The 15,746-nt window shown below is 36.6% G+C and overlaps 1 protein-coding gene across 1 annotated transcript; it reads left to right on the plus strand.

Annotated features, from left to right (window-relative positions):
• Window positions 1-1,134: 1,134 nt before the first annotated feature.
• On the plus strand, window positions 1,135-14,421 carry LOC148697718 (sugar transporter ERD6-like 7). The gene is made up of 4 exons (XM_088690187.1): window positions 1,135-1,521; window positions 1,626-1,688; window positions 1,933-1,975; window positions 14,375-14,421. Exons 1-4 carry the CDS (start codon window positions 1,345-1,347, stop codon window positions 14,419-14,421), a joined length of 330 nt encoding a protein of 109 aa, XP_088546313.1. The 5' UTR covers window positions 1,135-1,344.
• Window positions 14,422-15,746: the final 1,325 nt, after the last annotated feature.

Consider the following 15,746-nt stretch of genomic DNA (forward strand, 5'->3'; position numbering starts at 1 on the left):
ATTGATAATGAGTTTCATTAGGAAAGAGGTCCTCTCTGCCCATAATAGTGCACATACCCATCTAATGTGTACACTGATAAAAAAACATGTATTAACATGCAAACAAGGCTAGAGGGAGAAAACCCAATTTCCTACCCACTGACGGCTCGTCTATGTATCAATCAAGATAGAGATTGTAGATGACATTTGATGGCTAATATTCGAGGTATGTAATTTACGTATTCCGCATTAATCGTTTGTGAAATTCATTTCAAGATCTTGGCTCATGAATTGGGTCTTATAGGTTTACTCAATTTTAAACAATTGTTGCAGTTTGTGGCTCTTTAGAATCTGGATCCTGTGTAAGTGCTTGGTTAGTAGGGAAACCGGCTGAAATTATTACGAGTCCGATTGCTAAACTGTTAAAAATTAAATATTGACGATGTGGATAGAACAATGAAAAGTGATCATTTCGGCGATGAAGATTTGTAAATTGATAGTTTGAGCCAAATTTTCTACATTGAAAGATTTAACGCAAATCTCAAGAAATCGAGATTTGAGTTTTTCTACAAGGAATTAGGGCTTGATGACCCTTTTTTTGCTTTCGGATTGTTGTTCGACAGTTAATGTCAAGGACCACATTAATTGATTTTGAAACTCAATGACCAAAATAAGGAGTTTGATTAAATCTCAAAAACCATTTGTGATAAAAATCTTTGTGAAAATAATCAATAATGATCCAGAAAATCAATTTTCACCTATAAGAGTGAGAAAAGGAAATGATATGAGTTATATTATGAGCTTATGCTAGTAGGATAACTTACGTGCAACGAGAATATCATTGTAACAACATTTTATGTCAATCAACACTCACTATTATGAAGAAAATTGAACGCATTATATGCACATGATTGACTTGAAATACCGTCAATGTCATCTTGTTGCAGTCTTGTAGATACGTTTATCCTATCTTGTCCCTCGGATCATGGACATTGAAGAAATCGATTTTTTTATTTTTTTATCGTTATCCAACTCTGTCATGATAATTTTATTTGCATGCAAACGACAAGGATCTAATAAAAACGGCAACAGAACCAGTGGCAATCTTTCGAGCAAGTCAAGTTTTTAACTAATTGAGCACCAGAATTGCCTACTTTTGAGCTCCTTTGTTCAAACTCGTTAAACAGAAACAAAACAATGTCATCAAAGAGGCAGTTTAGATCAAACTTAGAAGCTCGAAAATGATATTTTCATCGAAAATTTAGAAATTTTGTACATCCCTTCTGACCTCGGTTTGAATCTTCCTTCCTTTTGACATTTGTAAAGATTCATAACCGTACCGGAGAGTCATATAATCAGGCAGACATGGCCGTTGAAGATCAATCAAAGAACGCTGCACGGGAGGTAAGTGAGCCGCTGGTGAGGGCAGTGAACGCGGCTGATGGAGATGGATCAGGTCATGGAAGCGCCAAAGGCGTTCAATGGATGGTTTACCTCAGCACATTTGTTGCAGTATGCGGCTCTTATGAATTCGGATGCGGTGTAAGTGCTTAGGATGATGTATTCAGCTTTTCGTTGCAATCTTCTGACAGTCAAGTCGTTTTGATATTGTTCGGTTTTGACAGTGTTTGTATGACTTCTTCCAGGTTGGTTACTCGTCGCCTACTCAATCTGGCATCATGAATGATCTGGGTTTATCGTTAGCAGAGGTATGAAGGTGATTAGGACTGAAAATGCATGCATGGTAATGTAGTGAATGAATGAGAACATGCATTGTGACGTTTCATTTGGATTCTAGGCTGTCGAACCATTGCTTTCGATCCCTGAGATGCTACCTGTAAACATAGGGTGAAGTTTTCGATTCAAGAAACAAAAATTTTAAACATTCCGCATCATAATCTTCTGGATTTTCAACAACTGAAAATACTTCTCTTCCTGCGCATCTATATGCAGTATTCAATGTTCGGCTCCATTTTAACATTTGGTGCAATGATGGGTGCTAACATATCTTTAAATTCAAATATCTTTAAATTTGGGTTTTAAATCGTTGGTTACAAATGTTTAAATATGAATTATAATAGATTTTGCACGAAAAAATATATTTTGAAGAACATGAATATGATAATTCGTTATAGTAAGAAATAAAAGAAAAATTAACAAAAATAAATAATAAAAAAACTAAAAAAGAAAAAAATTGAAAAGGGAGGATCGGTATAATACTAACGACTAATAAGAGTGATTCTGTCGCTATATTTTTAGCAACTAAGACCCTATAAATCGGTCGGGAAGTACCGATTGTATCATTTTCTATTTTATTTTCTGCTTTTTTTGTGTTCCATTAAATTTTTTTCCTTGCTACCTTACTTTATTTAGATTCAAATACCTTTAGATTTTTGTTTATATCATTTTTTTCGAGTGTGTTTTGACATGGATTATAAGAAATTTTTTAACCGCAAATACGTTTTGTAGAACATGAAGTAATAGTTTGGTGTTATGGTAAGGGAAAAAAAATTTAACAAAAAAAAAAACATAAAATAAATAAAATTGATGGTTTAGGGTTTAGGAGGCTATGAATAGTAACGGGTGAATAGTAGCAGACTGAAAAATAACACCTTCAGTTCAGCGCGGTTCAGCACCCGACACACTCAAACTTTTTTGGTTCACTGCAGCATGGTGGAGAAATTTTTTATTTTTCTTAAAGGGGGTTACTACGTTAAAAGTGATGACTTTAGTATAAATTATGTCAGGGTTGGTAGCGGATTACAAATGCCCCACCCCCAGTAGCAATGCTTCATTCGGCCAACCATGATTGACTCCTGAGATTAAAACTAAACTCTATCCCATATTGATAGTGGCCTATAAATGCCAACCCCCGGCACCAATCTCAACTCATTTTAAAATCATGGTCCGTCGAGTTCTCTTATAGTTTTCTACATCAAGTATAAACTATCTCAGCTCATTTTAAAATCATTGTCCGTCCCTGATTTAACTTGTGACACTTCATATCGATAGAGTGACAGAAGCTAAACTAAGAGGGTAGATTCACGTTTCAAAATTCATTGTTGGGGGGTAACAAAATGAGAAGCAAATAAAAAGAAACCGAAGAACAAAGAAATCACTCTCAAAATCTATAACATTTTCACTCTGCTGTACAATTTGAAGCGGTAAAAAATTGCTGACCAACCACACCAAATTCCACCTCTTCCTTTGACTTGTAGTTGTTGTATCCCTAACAACCCATGTAGACTGTAAATATTTTACAATCTGTAGGAGATAAATGCAGATCCCAAGCCAGAACCTGCCCTTCCTTTAACAAAACCAAATCCTAGATCTAAACTGTAAAAGTAAAAGTCAATTATTAATCTATATGTTTTTTTCATATGGGTTGTGCTATCCGCACATCTCGCTTATCTTTTACACATTTTCTGTTAATTTATACCATTTGATCTTTTTCATTTCATTCGACTTGATGATCGAAAATTGAAAAGATTGTGTGGAAGGTAAAAAAAAGTTATGTAGATAGCACGCTCTTTTCATATATGTGGGATTTTTCATATTTCTTTTGACTGGGAAGTAGGGTTTGTTATCTTGGTAACTTTTTGCTTCAGCTGCCTTCTTCTGCTATTATTTTCTTCACCACAATTATTCACTTTTACAACATCAACTCTTACTATATGATGATCTGATGTCCCTTTGGAAGAAAACACTGAGTATGATCCAGGAACAAATTTGTAAGGTGAAAATCTACTCTCGTTCCGTACTTGCATGTTCCCTGCACACCTGCGTTAAAGTACAAATTTATGCATTTAGAAAAACAATAGCGCTCAAGCTCAAACCAGTTAATAAGTTAACATTAGGGTTTCGGGTTGGTTTACTTTGGCCTTTGGCAATCATAACTACTGACTCATGTTCTTCTTCAAAGTCCTTGGCATCTGTGTACTGCCTGCTCTTCAAGTATCTCATTACTTCAACCTTTGGCCTTGGTTTACCCGTATCCTCATAATACTGCAGCCAAAACAAATCAAAGCGTTGTCAGGTACATAATTTGTACAGTTCTTCTCTGAACATGACGTTCTTTTTATTTATTTATTAAAAGACGAACTGTCGAAAACATTGATAGATTACATGTTAATAACAAAATGTATAGACATGTTATCCACACAAAATCAGTCCTTTTGGCAAAAACCGGAGGTCTTGCACAGAGAATTTCTGATAATTTGGAAGTGTCATCATGTCTCACCTTTACAATATCAGTCCATCTTTCTTGAGAGTAGCACAGAGAATTTCTGATAATTTGGAAGTGTCATCATGTCTCACCTTTACAATATCAGTCCATCTTTCTTGAGAGTAGTCTGACTCATCCAAAGAATTGAGGCCTCGACCAGCACGCCTTGATTCCGATTTAATGATGATTTATATGCGAATTTGCAAAACAACTAAAAACCACCCACGTTTTTTTGTGAAAAATACAAAATTTTTATTTTCTTGAAATATTTTTCATGAGCATTAAGAAAAAACTTTATAAGGCATTTGGAAGCAATTTCATGGTTTACAGAGCAATTAATGTATTTTTAGTAGAATACTTAAGACACAAACTAAAAAATAAGTGAAATAGTAATGACTAATGAGGCACAAAACATTGTCAATGGGGCTCTACTGTCAAGAATACCAATGGAAGTCTTACATTAATTTTCAAAACTTCACGATAAGGCGAAGGTTTAATAAATAGATTGAACGATGACTTATGTATGAATTTGTAGGACCGACTAAAAATCATGAGGATTAACCGACGTTTGTTTGTCAAAAATGTAAATTTCTTACTTGGAAGGTGATGTACGATTTACTGAACAATAAATGTATATTTAGTGGATTATTTACGTCAAAAAGTAAACAAATAAGTGAAAAATATAATAGTGAGGACCAAAACATTGTCAAATGGGGTTCTACCCTCAAGAATCTCAACGGAAAGTCTTACTTTAATTTTCAAAACTTCAAGGTGAGGTGAAGGTGAAAATAAATAGATTAAATGATGATTTATTTACGAATCTGCAAAACCGACCAAAAACCGTGAGTGTTAACCCATGTTTTTTTGTGAAAAATGAAATTTTTTTATTTTCTCGAATTATTTCTTGTGAACATTAAGGAAATCATTATAAGGTATTTGAAAGCGATTTTACGGTTTGTAGAGCAATTAATGTATTTAGTAGAAGATTTAAGCCGAAAACTAAAAAAATAAGTGAAAAATATAGTAGTGAGGCCCACAATCATGTCAAAATGGGGTTCCACCCTCAAGAATGTCAACGAAAAGTCTTACACTAATTTTCAAAACTTCACAGTGAGGCGAAGCTGAAAATAATAGATTGAACGATGATTTTATTACGAATCTTTAAAACCGACTAAAAACCATGAGTTTACACCCATGTTTTTTGTGAAAAGTGTGATTTTTTTTTTTTCATGAAATATTTTCCGCGAGCGTACCTTATAAGGCGTTTGAAGCAGTTTTACGATTTATTGAGCAACAAATATATATTTAGTAGAATATTTAACTAACAAAGTAAGTGAAAAATATAGTAGGGAGGCCCAAAACATTATAAAAAAGGGGTATCACCCTCAAGAATACCAACGGAAAGTCTTACATTAATTTTCAAAACTTTACGGTGATCGGAGAAGGGAATAAATAGATTGAACGATGATTTATGTACGAATTTGCAAAATCGACTAAAAACCATGAGTGTTAACCCACATTTTTTTTTCTCAAAAATACAAATATTTTTATTTTTGAAAAATATTTTTTCGTGAGCATAAAGAAAAACTTTATAAGGTATCTGGAAGCAGATTTACAATTTATTGACTAATAAATGTATATTTAGTAGATTATTTAAGTCGAAAACTAATAAAATAAGTGAAAAATATAATAGTGAGGCCCAAAACATTGTCAAATTGGGTTCCACCCTCAAAAATCTTAAAGGAAAGACTTATCTTAATTTTCAAAACGTCACGATGAGGCGAAGATGAAAATAAATAGATTGAACGGTGATTTATGTATAGTTGGGCAAGGATGGGTAGCATGGTACCGATCTTTCTCTATTCCAATTTATTTATTTATTTGAGTAATCATTATTAAATTCAATATTTTTAAATTTAGGTTTTAAATCGTTGGTTACAAATATTTAAATATGAATTATAATAGATTTTGCACGGAAAAATATATTTTGAAGTACATAAATATGATAGTATACTGTTATGATAAGAGAAATAAAAGAAAAATTAACAAAAATAAATAACAATAAAAACTAAAAAAGAAAAAAATTGAAAAGGAAGGATCGGTATTATGAGAGCGACTAATAAAGGGTTGTATAGCTACTTTTTTAGCGACCAATTACATAAAAGAATCAGCATCAAAGTACCAACTAATATGAGGTTCTAAAGCTACAATTGTACCGACTAATCCTCTTTATAATCAGTATCAAAGTAGCGATCGTATCATTTTCTATTTTATTTAATTATTTTATGTATTTTTCTTTTTCCATTGATTTTTTTTTCCTTCCTACCTTACTTTATTTAGATTCAAATACCTTTAGATTTATATTTATTTATATCCTTGTTTTTTACTGTGTTTTGACATGGATTATAAGGAAGTTTTTAACTGCAAATATGTTTTGTAGAACATGAAGTGATAGTTTGGTGTTATGGTAAGGGAAAAAAACATAAAATAAATAAAATTGATGGTTTAGTGTTTAGGAGTGTATGAATAGTAGCAGACCGAAAAATAACATCATGAGTTCGGTGCCTTTCAACACCCGACGCACTTAAACTTTTTTGGCTCACCGCAGCGCGGCGGAGAAATTTTTTGTTTTTCTTAAAGGGGGAAAAGTGATGACTTTGGTATAAATTATGTCAGGGTTGATAGCGGATTACAAATGCCCCACCCCTAGTAGCAATGCTTCATTCGGCCAACCATGATGGACTCTTGAGATTAAAACTAAACTCTATCCCATATTGATAGTGACCTATAAATGCCAACCCCCGACACCAATCTCAACTCATTTTAAAATCATGGTTCGTCGAGTTCTCTTATAGTTTTCTACATCATGTATAAACTACCTCAGCTCATTTTAAAATTGTTGTTCGTCCCTGATTTAACCTGTGACACTTCATATTATTAGAGTGACAGAAGCTAAATTAAGAGAGTAGATTCACGTTTCAAAATTTATTGTTGGGGGTAACAAAATGAGAAGCAAATAAAAAGAAAGCGAAGAACAATGAAATCACTCCCAAAATATATAACTTATTCACTCTGCTGTACAATTTGAAGAAGTACAAAATTGCTAACCAACCACACCAAATTCCACCTCTTCCTTTGACTTGTTGTATCCCTAACAACCCATGTAGACTGTAAATATTTTACTAACTATAGGAGATAAATGCAGATCCCAAGCCAGAACCAGCCCTTCCTTCAACAAACCAAACCCTAAATCTAAACTGTGAAAGTAAAAGTCAATTATTAATCTATATGTTTTTTTTCATATGGGTTGTGCTATCCATACACCTCGCTTATCTTTTACACATTTCCTGTTAATTTATATCATTTGATCTTTTTCATTTCATTCGACATGATGATTGGAAATTGAAAAGATTGTGTGAAAAGTAAAAAAATGTGTGTAGATAACACGCTCTTTTCATATATGTGGGATTTTCCATATTCCTTTTGACTGGGAAGTAGGGTTTGTTATTTTGGTAACTTTTTGGTTCAGCTGCCTTCTTCTGCTGTTATTTTCTTCACCACAATTATCCATTTTTACAACATCAACTCTTACTATATGATGATCTGATGTCCCTTTGGAAGAAAACACTGAGTATGATCCAGGAACAAATTTGTAAGGTGAGTTTGCAGATGCTAATTCGGGCCCTACTTTGGCCTTTAGCAATCATAACTGCTGACTCATATTCTCCTTCAAAGTCCTTTGCATCTGTGTACTGGTTGCTCTCCAAGTATCTCATTACTTCAACCTTAGGCCTTGGTTTACCCATATCCTCATAATACTGCAGCCAAAACAAATCAAAGCGTTGTCAGGTACATAATTTGTACAGTTCTTTTCTGAACATGACATTCTTTTTATTTATTTATTAAAAGACGAACTATCGAAAACATTGATAGATTACATGTTAAACAAAATGTATAGACGTGTTATCCATACAAAATCGGTCCTTTTGGCAAAAACTGGAGATCGTGCACAGAGAATTTCTGATAATTTGAAAGTGTCATCGTGTCTCACCTTTACAATATCAGTCCATCTTTCTTGAGAGTAGTCTGACTAATCCAAAGAATCGAGGCCTCCAGCCAAGATGTGTGGCTCATTGCAGTTAAATTCTAGGTTTTAGATGAATATTTTTCTCTACTTTATTCTTCTCACATAGAGGAATATATAAACATATACAATCTCCTACAAACTAGGAAACAAGTATCCCAAAACCACTAGGATACCAATTACATAATTTTATACCAAAAATATCTCTTCATTCCTTATTCCCTAAGATTTCCTCACGCAACACTCCCCCTCAAGTTGGTGCGTAGATATCTCCTAAGCCCAACTTGTCAAGTGAGTTCTGAAACACTCTTATCGTCACTGCATGCGTTAACACATCAGCTAGCTGGTCTTCGGATCTCACATATGGAATGTCAATTAGCTTAACATCCAACTTTTCTTTAATAAAGTGTCTATCCACCTCAACATGTTTTGTACGATCATGCTGAACTGGATTATTAGCTATCTCTCGCGCAGCTTGATTATCACAATATAAAAACATCGTTCCATGTGGCTTGAACCCAATCTCTGTAAGAAGAATCCTTAGCCATAATAGCTCACAAATCCCATGCGCCATCCCACGGTATTCCGCCTCTGCCGTAGACCTTGCCACCACATTCTGTTTCTTGCTCCTCCAAGTCACAAGATTTCTTGCAACAAATGTAAAGTACCCTGATGTAGAGCGTCTATCAGTAATGTTCCCGACCCAATCAGCATTAGTGTACCCTTTTATCTCCAAATGCCAATGTTTCCTGAAAATCAACCCTATTCCAGGTGCACCTTTCAAATAACTCAATATTCGCATTACTGCAGCCATGTGATCTTCACTAGGAAAGTGCATAAATTGACTTACTACACTAACAGCATATGCAATATCTGGTCTTGTGAGAGACAAATAAATCAACCTCCCTACTAACCTCTGGTACCTTTCCCTGTTTGCAGGAACCTGGTCCGGGTAGACAGCCAAATGATGATTCTGAACTATAGGTGTTTCTGCGGGTTTACATGCCAACATCCCAGTTTCAGATAAAAGATCCAGAACATACTTCCGCTGGGATAAGTAAATACCACCACGGGAACGAGCAACTTCAATTCCCAAGAAATACTTCAAACCCCCTAAATCTTTCATCTCAAACTCAGAAGAAAGATACTCCTGTAATCTTTCCATTTCCTCTGTATCATCACCTGTGACTACCATATCATCCACATAGATTATCAACAAGGTAACCTTTCCTCCCCTGCGTTTGATAAACAAAGTGTGATCCGCATTCCCTTGTTGGTACCCGTATTTCTTCATTGCATCAGTGAATCTTCCAAACCAGGCCCTTGGCGATTGTTTGAGTCCATAAAGAGCCTTCCGTAGTCTGCATACTTTGCCTGCTTTATTCTGAACTTCATACCCAGGTGGGAGTTCCATGTATACTTCTTCCTCCAAGTCGCCATGTAGAAAAACATTCTTCACATCAAATTGTTTCAACGGCCAATCAAAGTTTGCAGCTAAAGACAAAAGAACTCGTATGGTATTCATCTTTGCTACTGGGGCAAATGTTTCCTGATAATCTACCCCAAAAGTTTGTGTGTACCCTTTAGCAACCAACCTTGCCTTGTATCTATCAATGGTTCCATCAGCTTTGTGTTTTATGGTGAACACCCATTTGCATCCCACTGGTCTTTTTCCTTGTGGTAATGACTCCACGCTCCAAGTTTCATTTTTTTGTAGGGCTTTCATTTCTACCTCCATTGCCTCTTTCCATCTAATTTTGATAGCATCCATTGTATTCACAAAGGCTTGGTACTTGGAAGACAGTCGATGCGTAGAAACATACTTTGCAATTGCATATCTAATTTTCCCATCCGGAGAATACCTGTCAGGAGGTTTCCCACGATTTTGTCTCGGGGGCAATACATAATTACTTTCAATGTTAGTCAAATTATGAGCTTCATTAGATTGGAATAAGCTTACCTCATGGATATCCTCGGGCACACGGACGGGTACAACTAGAGGAGGGTTATTTCTTGAAGTGTTTGAGCTGTCACTACACGGTCCAATTTGTGTGCTGCTGCTCGGTCCAATTTGTGTGCTGGACTTAGAAAGGCTTTCGGCCCCTAAGCCCCCAGACCCACTTGTCACATAATCCAAAGTAGACAAGCCCAGATTGGGCTCACATAGGTTGCTGGACTCACGGCACAAGCCCAGATTGGGCTCACACAGGTTGTTGGACTCACGGCACAAGCCCAGATTGGGCTCATCAAATCTGCTGCACTCACGGCTACTTAAACCACTAGAACGCTCGGCTGGCTGGCATATGGTATTACGGCAGGTGTCATCCACCTGTACAGTTGGCAGATCAATCCAACTATAATCTTCATTTGTGCTCATCTCCCCCTGAAGATTATAGTAAGTGTTTTCAGTGGGAAAAAACATCTCATGCTCGGAAAATGTAACATCCATGGTGACGTACAAATGCTTAGTTGGTGGATGATAACATCGGTACCCCTTTTGCTGACTATTAAATCCCAGAAAAATACAACGAACTGCACATGGATCCAACTTACTGCGTTTATTTTTATGGAGATGCACATATGCCACACAACCAAAGATACGTGGGGACAAATGAAGAGAAGATGGTAATGTCACATGGTCAGCAAGAACTGCCATAGGAGTGCGAAAATTATGCACTCGGGATGGCATGCGGTTCATTAGATAAACGGAGTATCTGACGGCATCCGCCCAATAAGAGTGAGGAGCGTGAGCACCAATGAGGAGGGCTCGAGTGGTTTCCAAAATATGTCTATTTTTTCGCTCGGCTACACCATTTTGCTGTGGAGTGTGTGGACAAGTAGTCTCATGAAGAATGTCGTGCTCCTGAAAAAATTGAGAAAGTTCGGTATTGATATATTCCCCACCATTATCCGACCTAAGAACCTTAAGGGGTAGAGAGAATTGATTTTTAACCATGCAGTAGAACTGGTTAAAAATCTGTCCAACATCACTTTTATTCTTCATAGTATAAAGCCATGTCATTCGGGTGCAGTCATCCACAAAGATAACAAACCAACGAACCCCATGACTAGTGGCTACTGGAGAAGGCCCCCACACATCAGAATGAACTAGCTCAAAAGGAATTGTTCTTTTATTGAAACTCGAATGATAAGAAGTACGATGACTTTTTGCAAGAATGCAATCATTACACTGAAAATCAGAGTCTGAAATACCACGAAATAAAGACGGTAGCAATTTTTTCAAATAACCAAAAGATGCATGCCCTAATCGACGATGCCATAACCAAATTGTCTTATTCTTGTTTGGATGACCACTGCGCACTTGATTTACGTGACTTGCCGATACATCATCCACATAATATAACCCTCTCCTCTTAGTACCACGCCCAATTATCGCCCGAGTCTGGATATCCTGAAGTAGGCAAAATGTGGGAAACATTAACACAACACAATCTAATTGCTCAGTAACTTGACCAACAGAAAGTAGATGATTAGATAATGTTGGAACAAGTAGTGCATTGTGAATAGAGAAAGATGGAGTAAGGGAAATAGAACCCGCTCCCGTTACAGGAGCAACATCACCGTTGGCTGTAATGACATCTTCTTTAAATGGTGAAGTCATGTGATAAAATAATGATGCATCGTAAGTCATATGGTCTGTAGCTCCAGAGTCAATTATCCAACCAGTATCTCTCTTGGTGGAAGTTATTAAAACAGTACCGATTTTACCTGAATCTTCTGCGTTGTCACCCATTGAAATTTGATTGATTAAGGATAGAAGTGGGCCCGTTTCTGTCTCCTTGGAAGCTGCTTCTGAAATTGGCACCGCAAACTGGGCTGCAACTATTGGACTTGATGGGCTGGGCCTTAGTTGACTCGCTGCAACAGCAACTATCCCCCTGCTCCCATCAGATTTCTCTTGTTGGGCCTTGGACCCAGCTTGGCTCCCTGCTGCATTAGATGCGGCTCCTGATCCAGTGGCTGCCATACGAACCTGTCCAGCCCGTTTGTTCCCCCGTGCCTTTAGCTCCTTATTCCTTTCCCAGTACCATTCTGGGTACCCATGAATTTCAAAACAGGTCTCTTCAGTGTGTCTTGTTCCATTACAATGATTGCAATGGAGTTTGTCCTTATCAATATCCTCATGGGTTCGGAATGATCGAGAACTTCCATTAGATGGTGGACGAGACCCAGGTGCCTTAGTTGCCATAGCCATAGGAGGTGCTGTCATTGTAGCTTTTGTTCCCATCATAGTGACCAGCCTTTGGGATTCACGTCGTACCAAATTGAAGCATTCTTCGATTCCGGGGATAGGTTTCATCCTTAGAATCTCACTCCGAACTTGGTCAAACACACCATCTAATCCCGCAAGAAAATCATACACCCTATCTTTTGCGAGTTCTTCTTTACGAGTTTTCAAATCTGCTCCACACACCATACGAAGAGGACGTCGTATGTCAAGGTCTTGCCACACACTCTTTAATTCAGTGAAGTACAAATTAATTTGACGACCATCCTGTCTCGTCCGTGTAGCCTTGCACCGGAGTTCATAGTATTGGGACTCATCAGAACCATCATAAAACATCTGGGTGACACTCTCCCAGATATCTTTAGTCGTGGGCAAGTCTATAAACAGGCCAAGCAGGTGGGGTTCCATGGTTTTGAGCAACCACCCACGCACAATAGCATCTTCCGTTGACCACTTCACATATCCTGGATCATCTTCATCTACTGCCGGGATTTTTCCCGTTAGATACCCTTGCTTACCGAGACCTGAAGCATGAACCTCCATCATATTCGACCAAACCTTGAAGTTCGAGTCGCTCAATCGATACCCAAACGGAATGGAGTTGACGTTGGATGACTCACCTTGGACCGATATAGTTTGCATGGGAATTATATCTCCAGTTTTGATGTCTGCCATTGCACGGACAGATGTGCAGGTTATGTATATTTGTTTTTTTTTTTTCTCTGTAGCTTTGTTGATTCCAAAGGCTACGGTGCTATGGTTTCTGGGTTCAAGATTTGATGAACACCAAAGTTTTGACGGCTAGGGTTTTTTTCCGAGACGAGACAGGTCGAAACCTGCTCTTGATACCAAGTTAAATTCTAGGTTTTAGATGAATATTTTTCTCTACTTTATTCTTCTCACATAGAGGAATATATAAACATATACAATCTCCTACAAACTAGGAAACAAGTATCCCAAAACCACTAGGATACCAATTACATAATTTTATACCAAAAATATCTCTTCATTCCTTATTCCCTAAGATTTCCTCACGCAACAATTGCTTGATTGCATTATAGCATTAATCTGCCTCATCCTCCAGCTCTCATCAAGATGATCGAGGTGGGTGCAATGGAAGTTGACTTCTCCTGCTTCAGGAAGATCACTGGTGGCCTTCAGGACATTCCTGTGTGTCATTTTCATCAAGCACCGAAAATTTGATTAATCTTTCTGCCTAACACGACAATATTCTAAAATACTTCACTACGGAAACGAGACTCCGACTGGAGTGCTTTCATCAAATGATGCAAAACTTAGATGCAAGGAGTTGAACACATTGTGTTGACTAACTAGTCTAACCTTGATTAACGTTTTTTTTTTGACAAGCAATATTCTAAATTACTCTCATTTAAACAAAAACTCTAACTAGCCTAACCTTGATTAATCTATTCAGCTTTTGTTGCAATCTTCTGACAGTCAAGTCGTTTTGATATTGTTCGGTTTTGACAGTCTTTGTATGACGTCTTCCGGGCTGGTTACTCGTCGCCTACTCAATCTGGCATCATGAATGATCTCGGTTTATCTTTAGCAGAGGTATGAAGGTGATTAGGACTCGAAATACATGCATGCTAATGTAGTGAATGAATGAGAATATGCATTGTGATGTCGAACCATTGCTTTCGATCCCTGAGCCGCTACCTGTAAACATAGGGTGAAGTTTTCGATTCAAGAAACAAAATGTAGCATTCTGCATCATAATCTTCTGGATTTTCAACAACTGAAAATACTTCTCTTCCTGTGCATCTGCATGCAGTAATAATGTTTGGCTCCATTTTGACATTTGGTGCAATGATAGGTGCTATCACAATCGGGCCAATCACAATTGAGCGAGGTTTTACTTAATCTTTGAATTAAATAAGGTGTATTTTGGATATTAGTCCAACAAAAAAATAAAAATAAAAAAATAAAAAAATAAACATCTTATTCTCTGCAATTTGTTTGAATGTTTGTGTTAAAACAAACTAGGAGGGAAGCTTCGACACTCTCTGATTAGATCAATTTTTTTATTTTTTTAGTTTTTCAATTTTTTTTTTAATTTTTAATTTTCTTAATTTTTTAAATATTTGTGTGTGGTCATATTGACAAGTGGCGCCATACTGATTCAACCTGAAAGAAATTAGTGTGGGGTTGAATCAGTATGGGAGGCGGAGGAGGGGTGGAGGAAGCAATCGGCCATGGGTTTGGAAAGAAAAAAATCTGTTTTAGTTTTTAATTTTTTTTTTCAGTTTTTTAATTTTTATTAATATTTTTAATATTCATGTGGGCCCATATTGACACGTGGCGTCTAGTTATTGACCATGTGGGCGCCATGTCACTACTTAACAGTTGACTTAACAGCAACCTTAACAGATGTATGAGACTGTTCCAATATTACGACTTCAGGTACTACTCTGGGATGAAAAAAAACTTCATGTACCAAATGTTGAAAATAAGAAAACTTTAGGATAGTAAAATGAGATTAACCCAAAGATTTTATATTGAGTAAATTGTAGTAATGATCCCTTAACTTTAACTTAATTGAAGCAATGGTTCCTCAATTAAAAATTCATTACCATTGGTCCCTAAACTCATCAAAAGGTGCAGCTATGGTTCATTAACTGAAAATCCATTATCATTGGTCTCTCAACTTTAATCCAATTGGAGAAATGATCCCTCAACTTTAACTTAATTGGAGCAATGATCCCTCAACTTTAACCCAATTGTAGTAGTAGTCCTTCCAACATAACTCATCTTGACAAAATTCTGACGAAGTTGACGAAAAAGACCATAGCTACACATTTTGATGAGTTGAGGGACCCCAATTGTAGCAATGGTCATTCCAACATAACTCATTTTGACAAAATTTTGACGAATTTGACGAAAATGACCATAACTACATATTTTGATGGGTTGGGGGACTAATGATAATAGATTTTTAGTTGAGGGATCATTGCTTCAATTTGATCAAAGTTGAGAAACCATTACTACAATTTCCTCTTTCATATTTTTATGAGAGTTGACATGTGAAATATGTTAGGTGCTCCTACTTAAATTTTCTCAGTTTTTTCCAGTAAGGCATATACAATTTTGGACACCCGACAATAAGTGAAAAGGTGATCTTAGAACATCCAATGTCGTATTTAGTATAATACTTTAAATTTAAGTGTTGAAAGAAGCTTAGCTATAAC

Source organism: Pyrus communis, chromosome 3, assembly GCF_041283825.1.
Source record: "Pyrus communis isolate YQ-2024b chromosome 3, ASM4128382v1, whole genome shotgun sequence".
NCBI lineage: Eukaryota > Viridiplantae > Streptophyta > Magnoliopsida > Rosales > Rosaceae > Pyrus > Pyrus communis.

What these genes read in the sequence shown, in the direction of transcription:
- LOC148697718 (XM_088690187.1), top strand. Translation starts at nt 1,345, where the DNA reads ATGGCCGTTGAAGATCAATCAAAGAACGCTGCACGGGAGGTAAGTGAG. An exon ending in CTTATGAATTCGGATGCGGT is followed by an intron (nt 1,522 to 1,625) that starts GTAAGTGCTTAG and finishes GACTTCTTCCAG; the next exon opens with GTTGGTTACTCGTCGCCTAC. An exon ending in TGGGTTTATCGTTAGCAGAG is followed by an intron (nt 1,689 to 1,932) that starts GTATGAAGGTGA and finishes ATCTATATGCAG; the next exon opens with TATTCAATGTTCGGCTCCAT.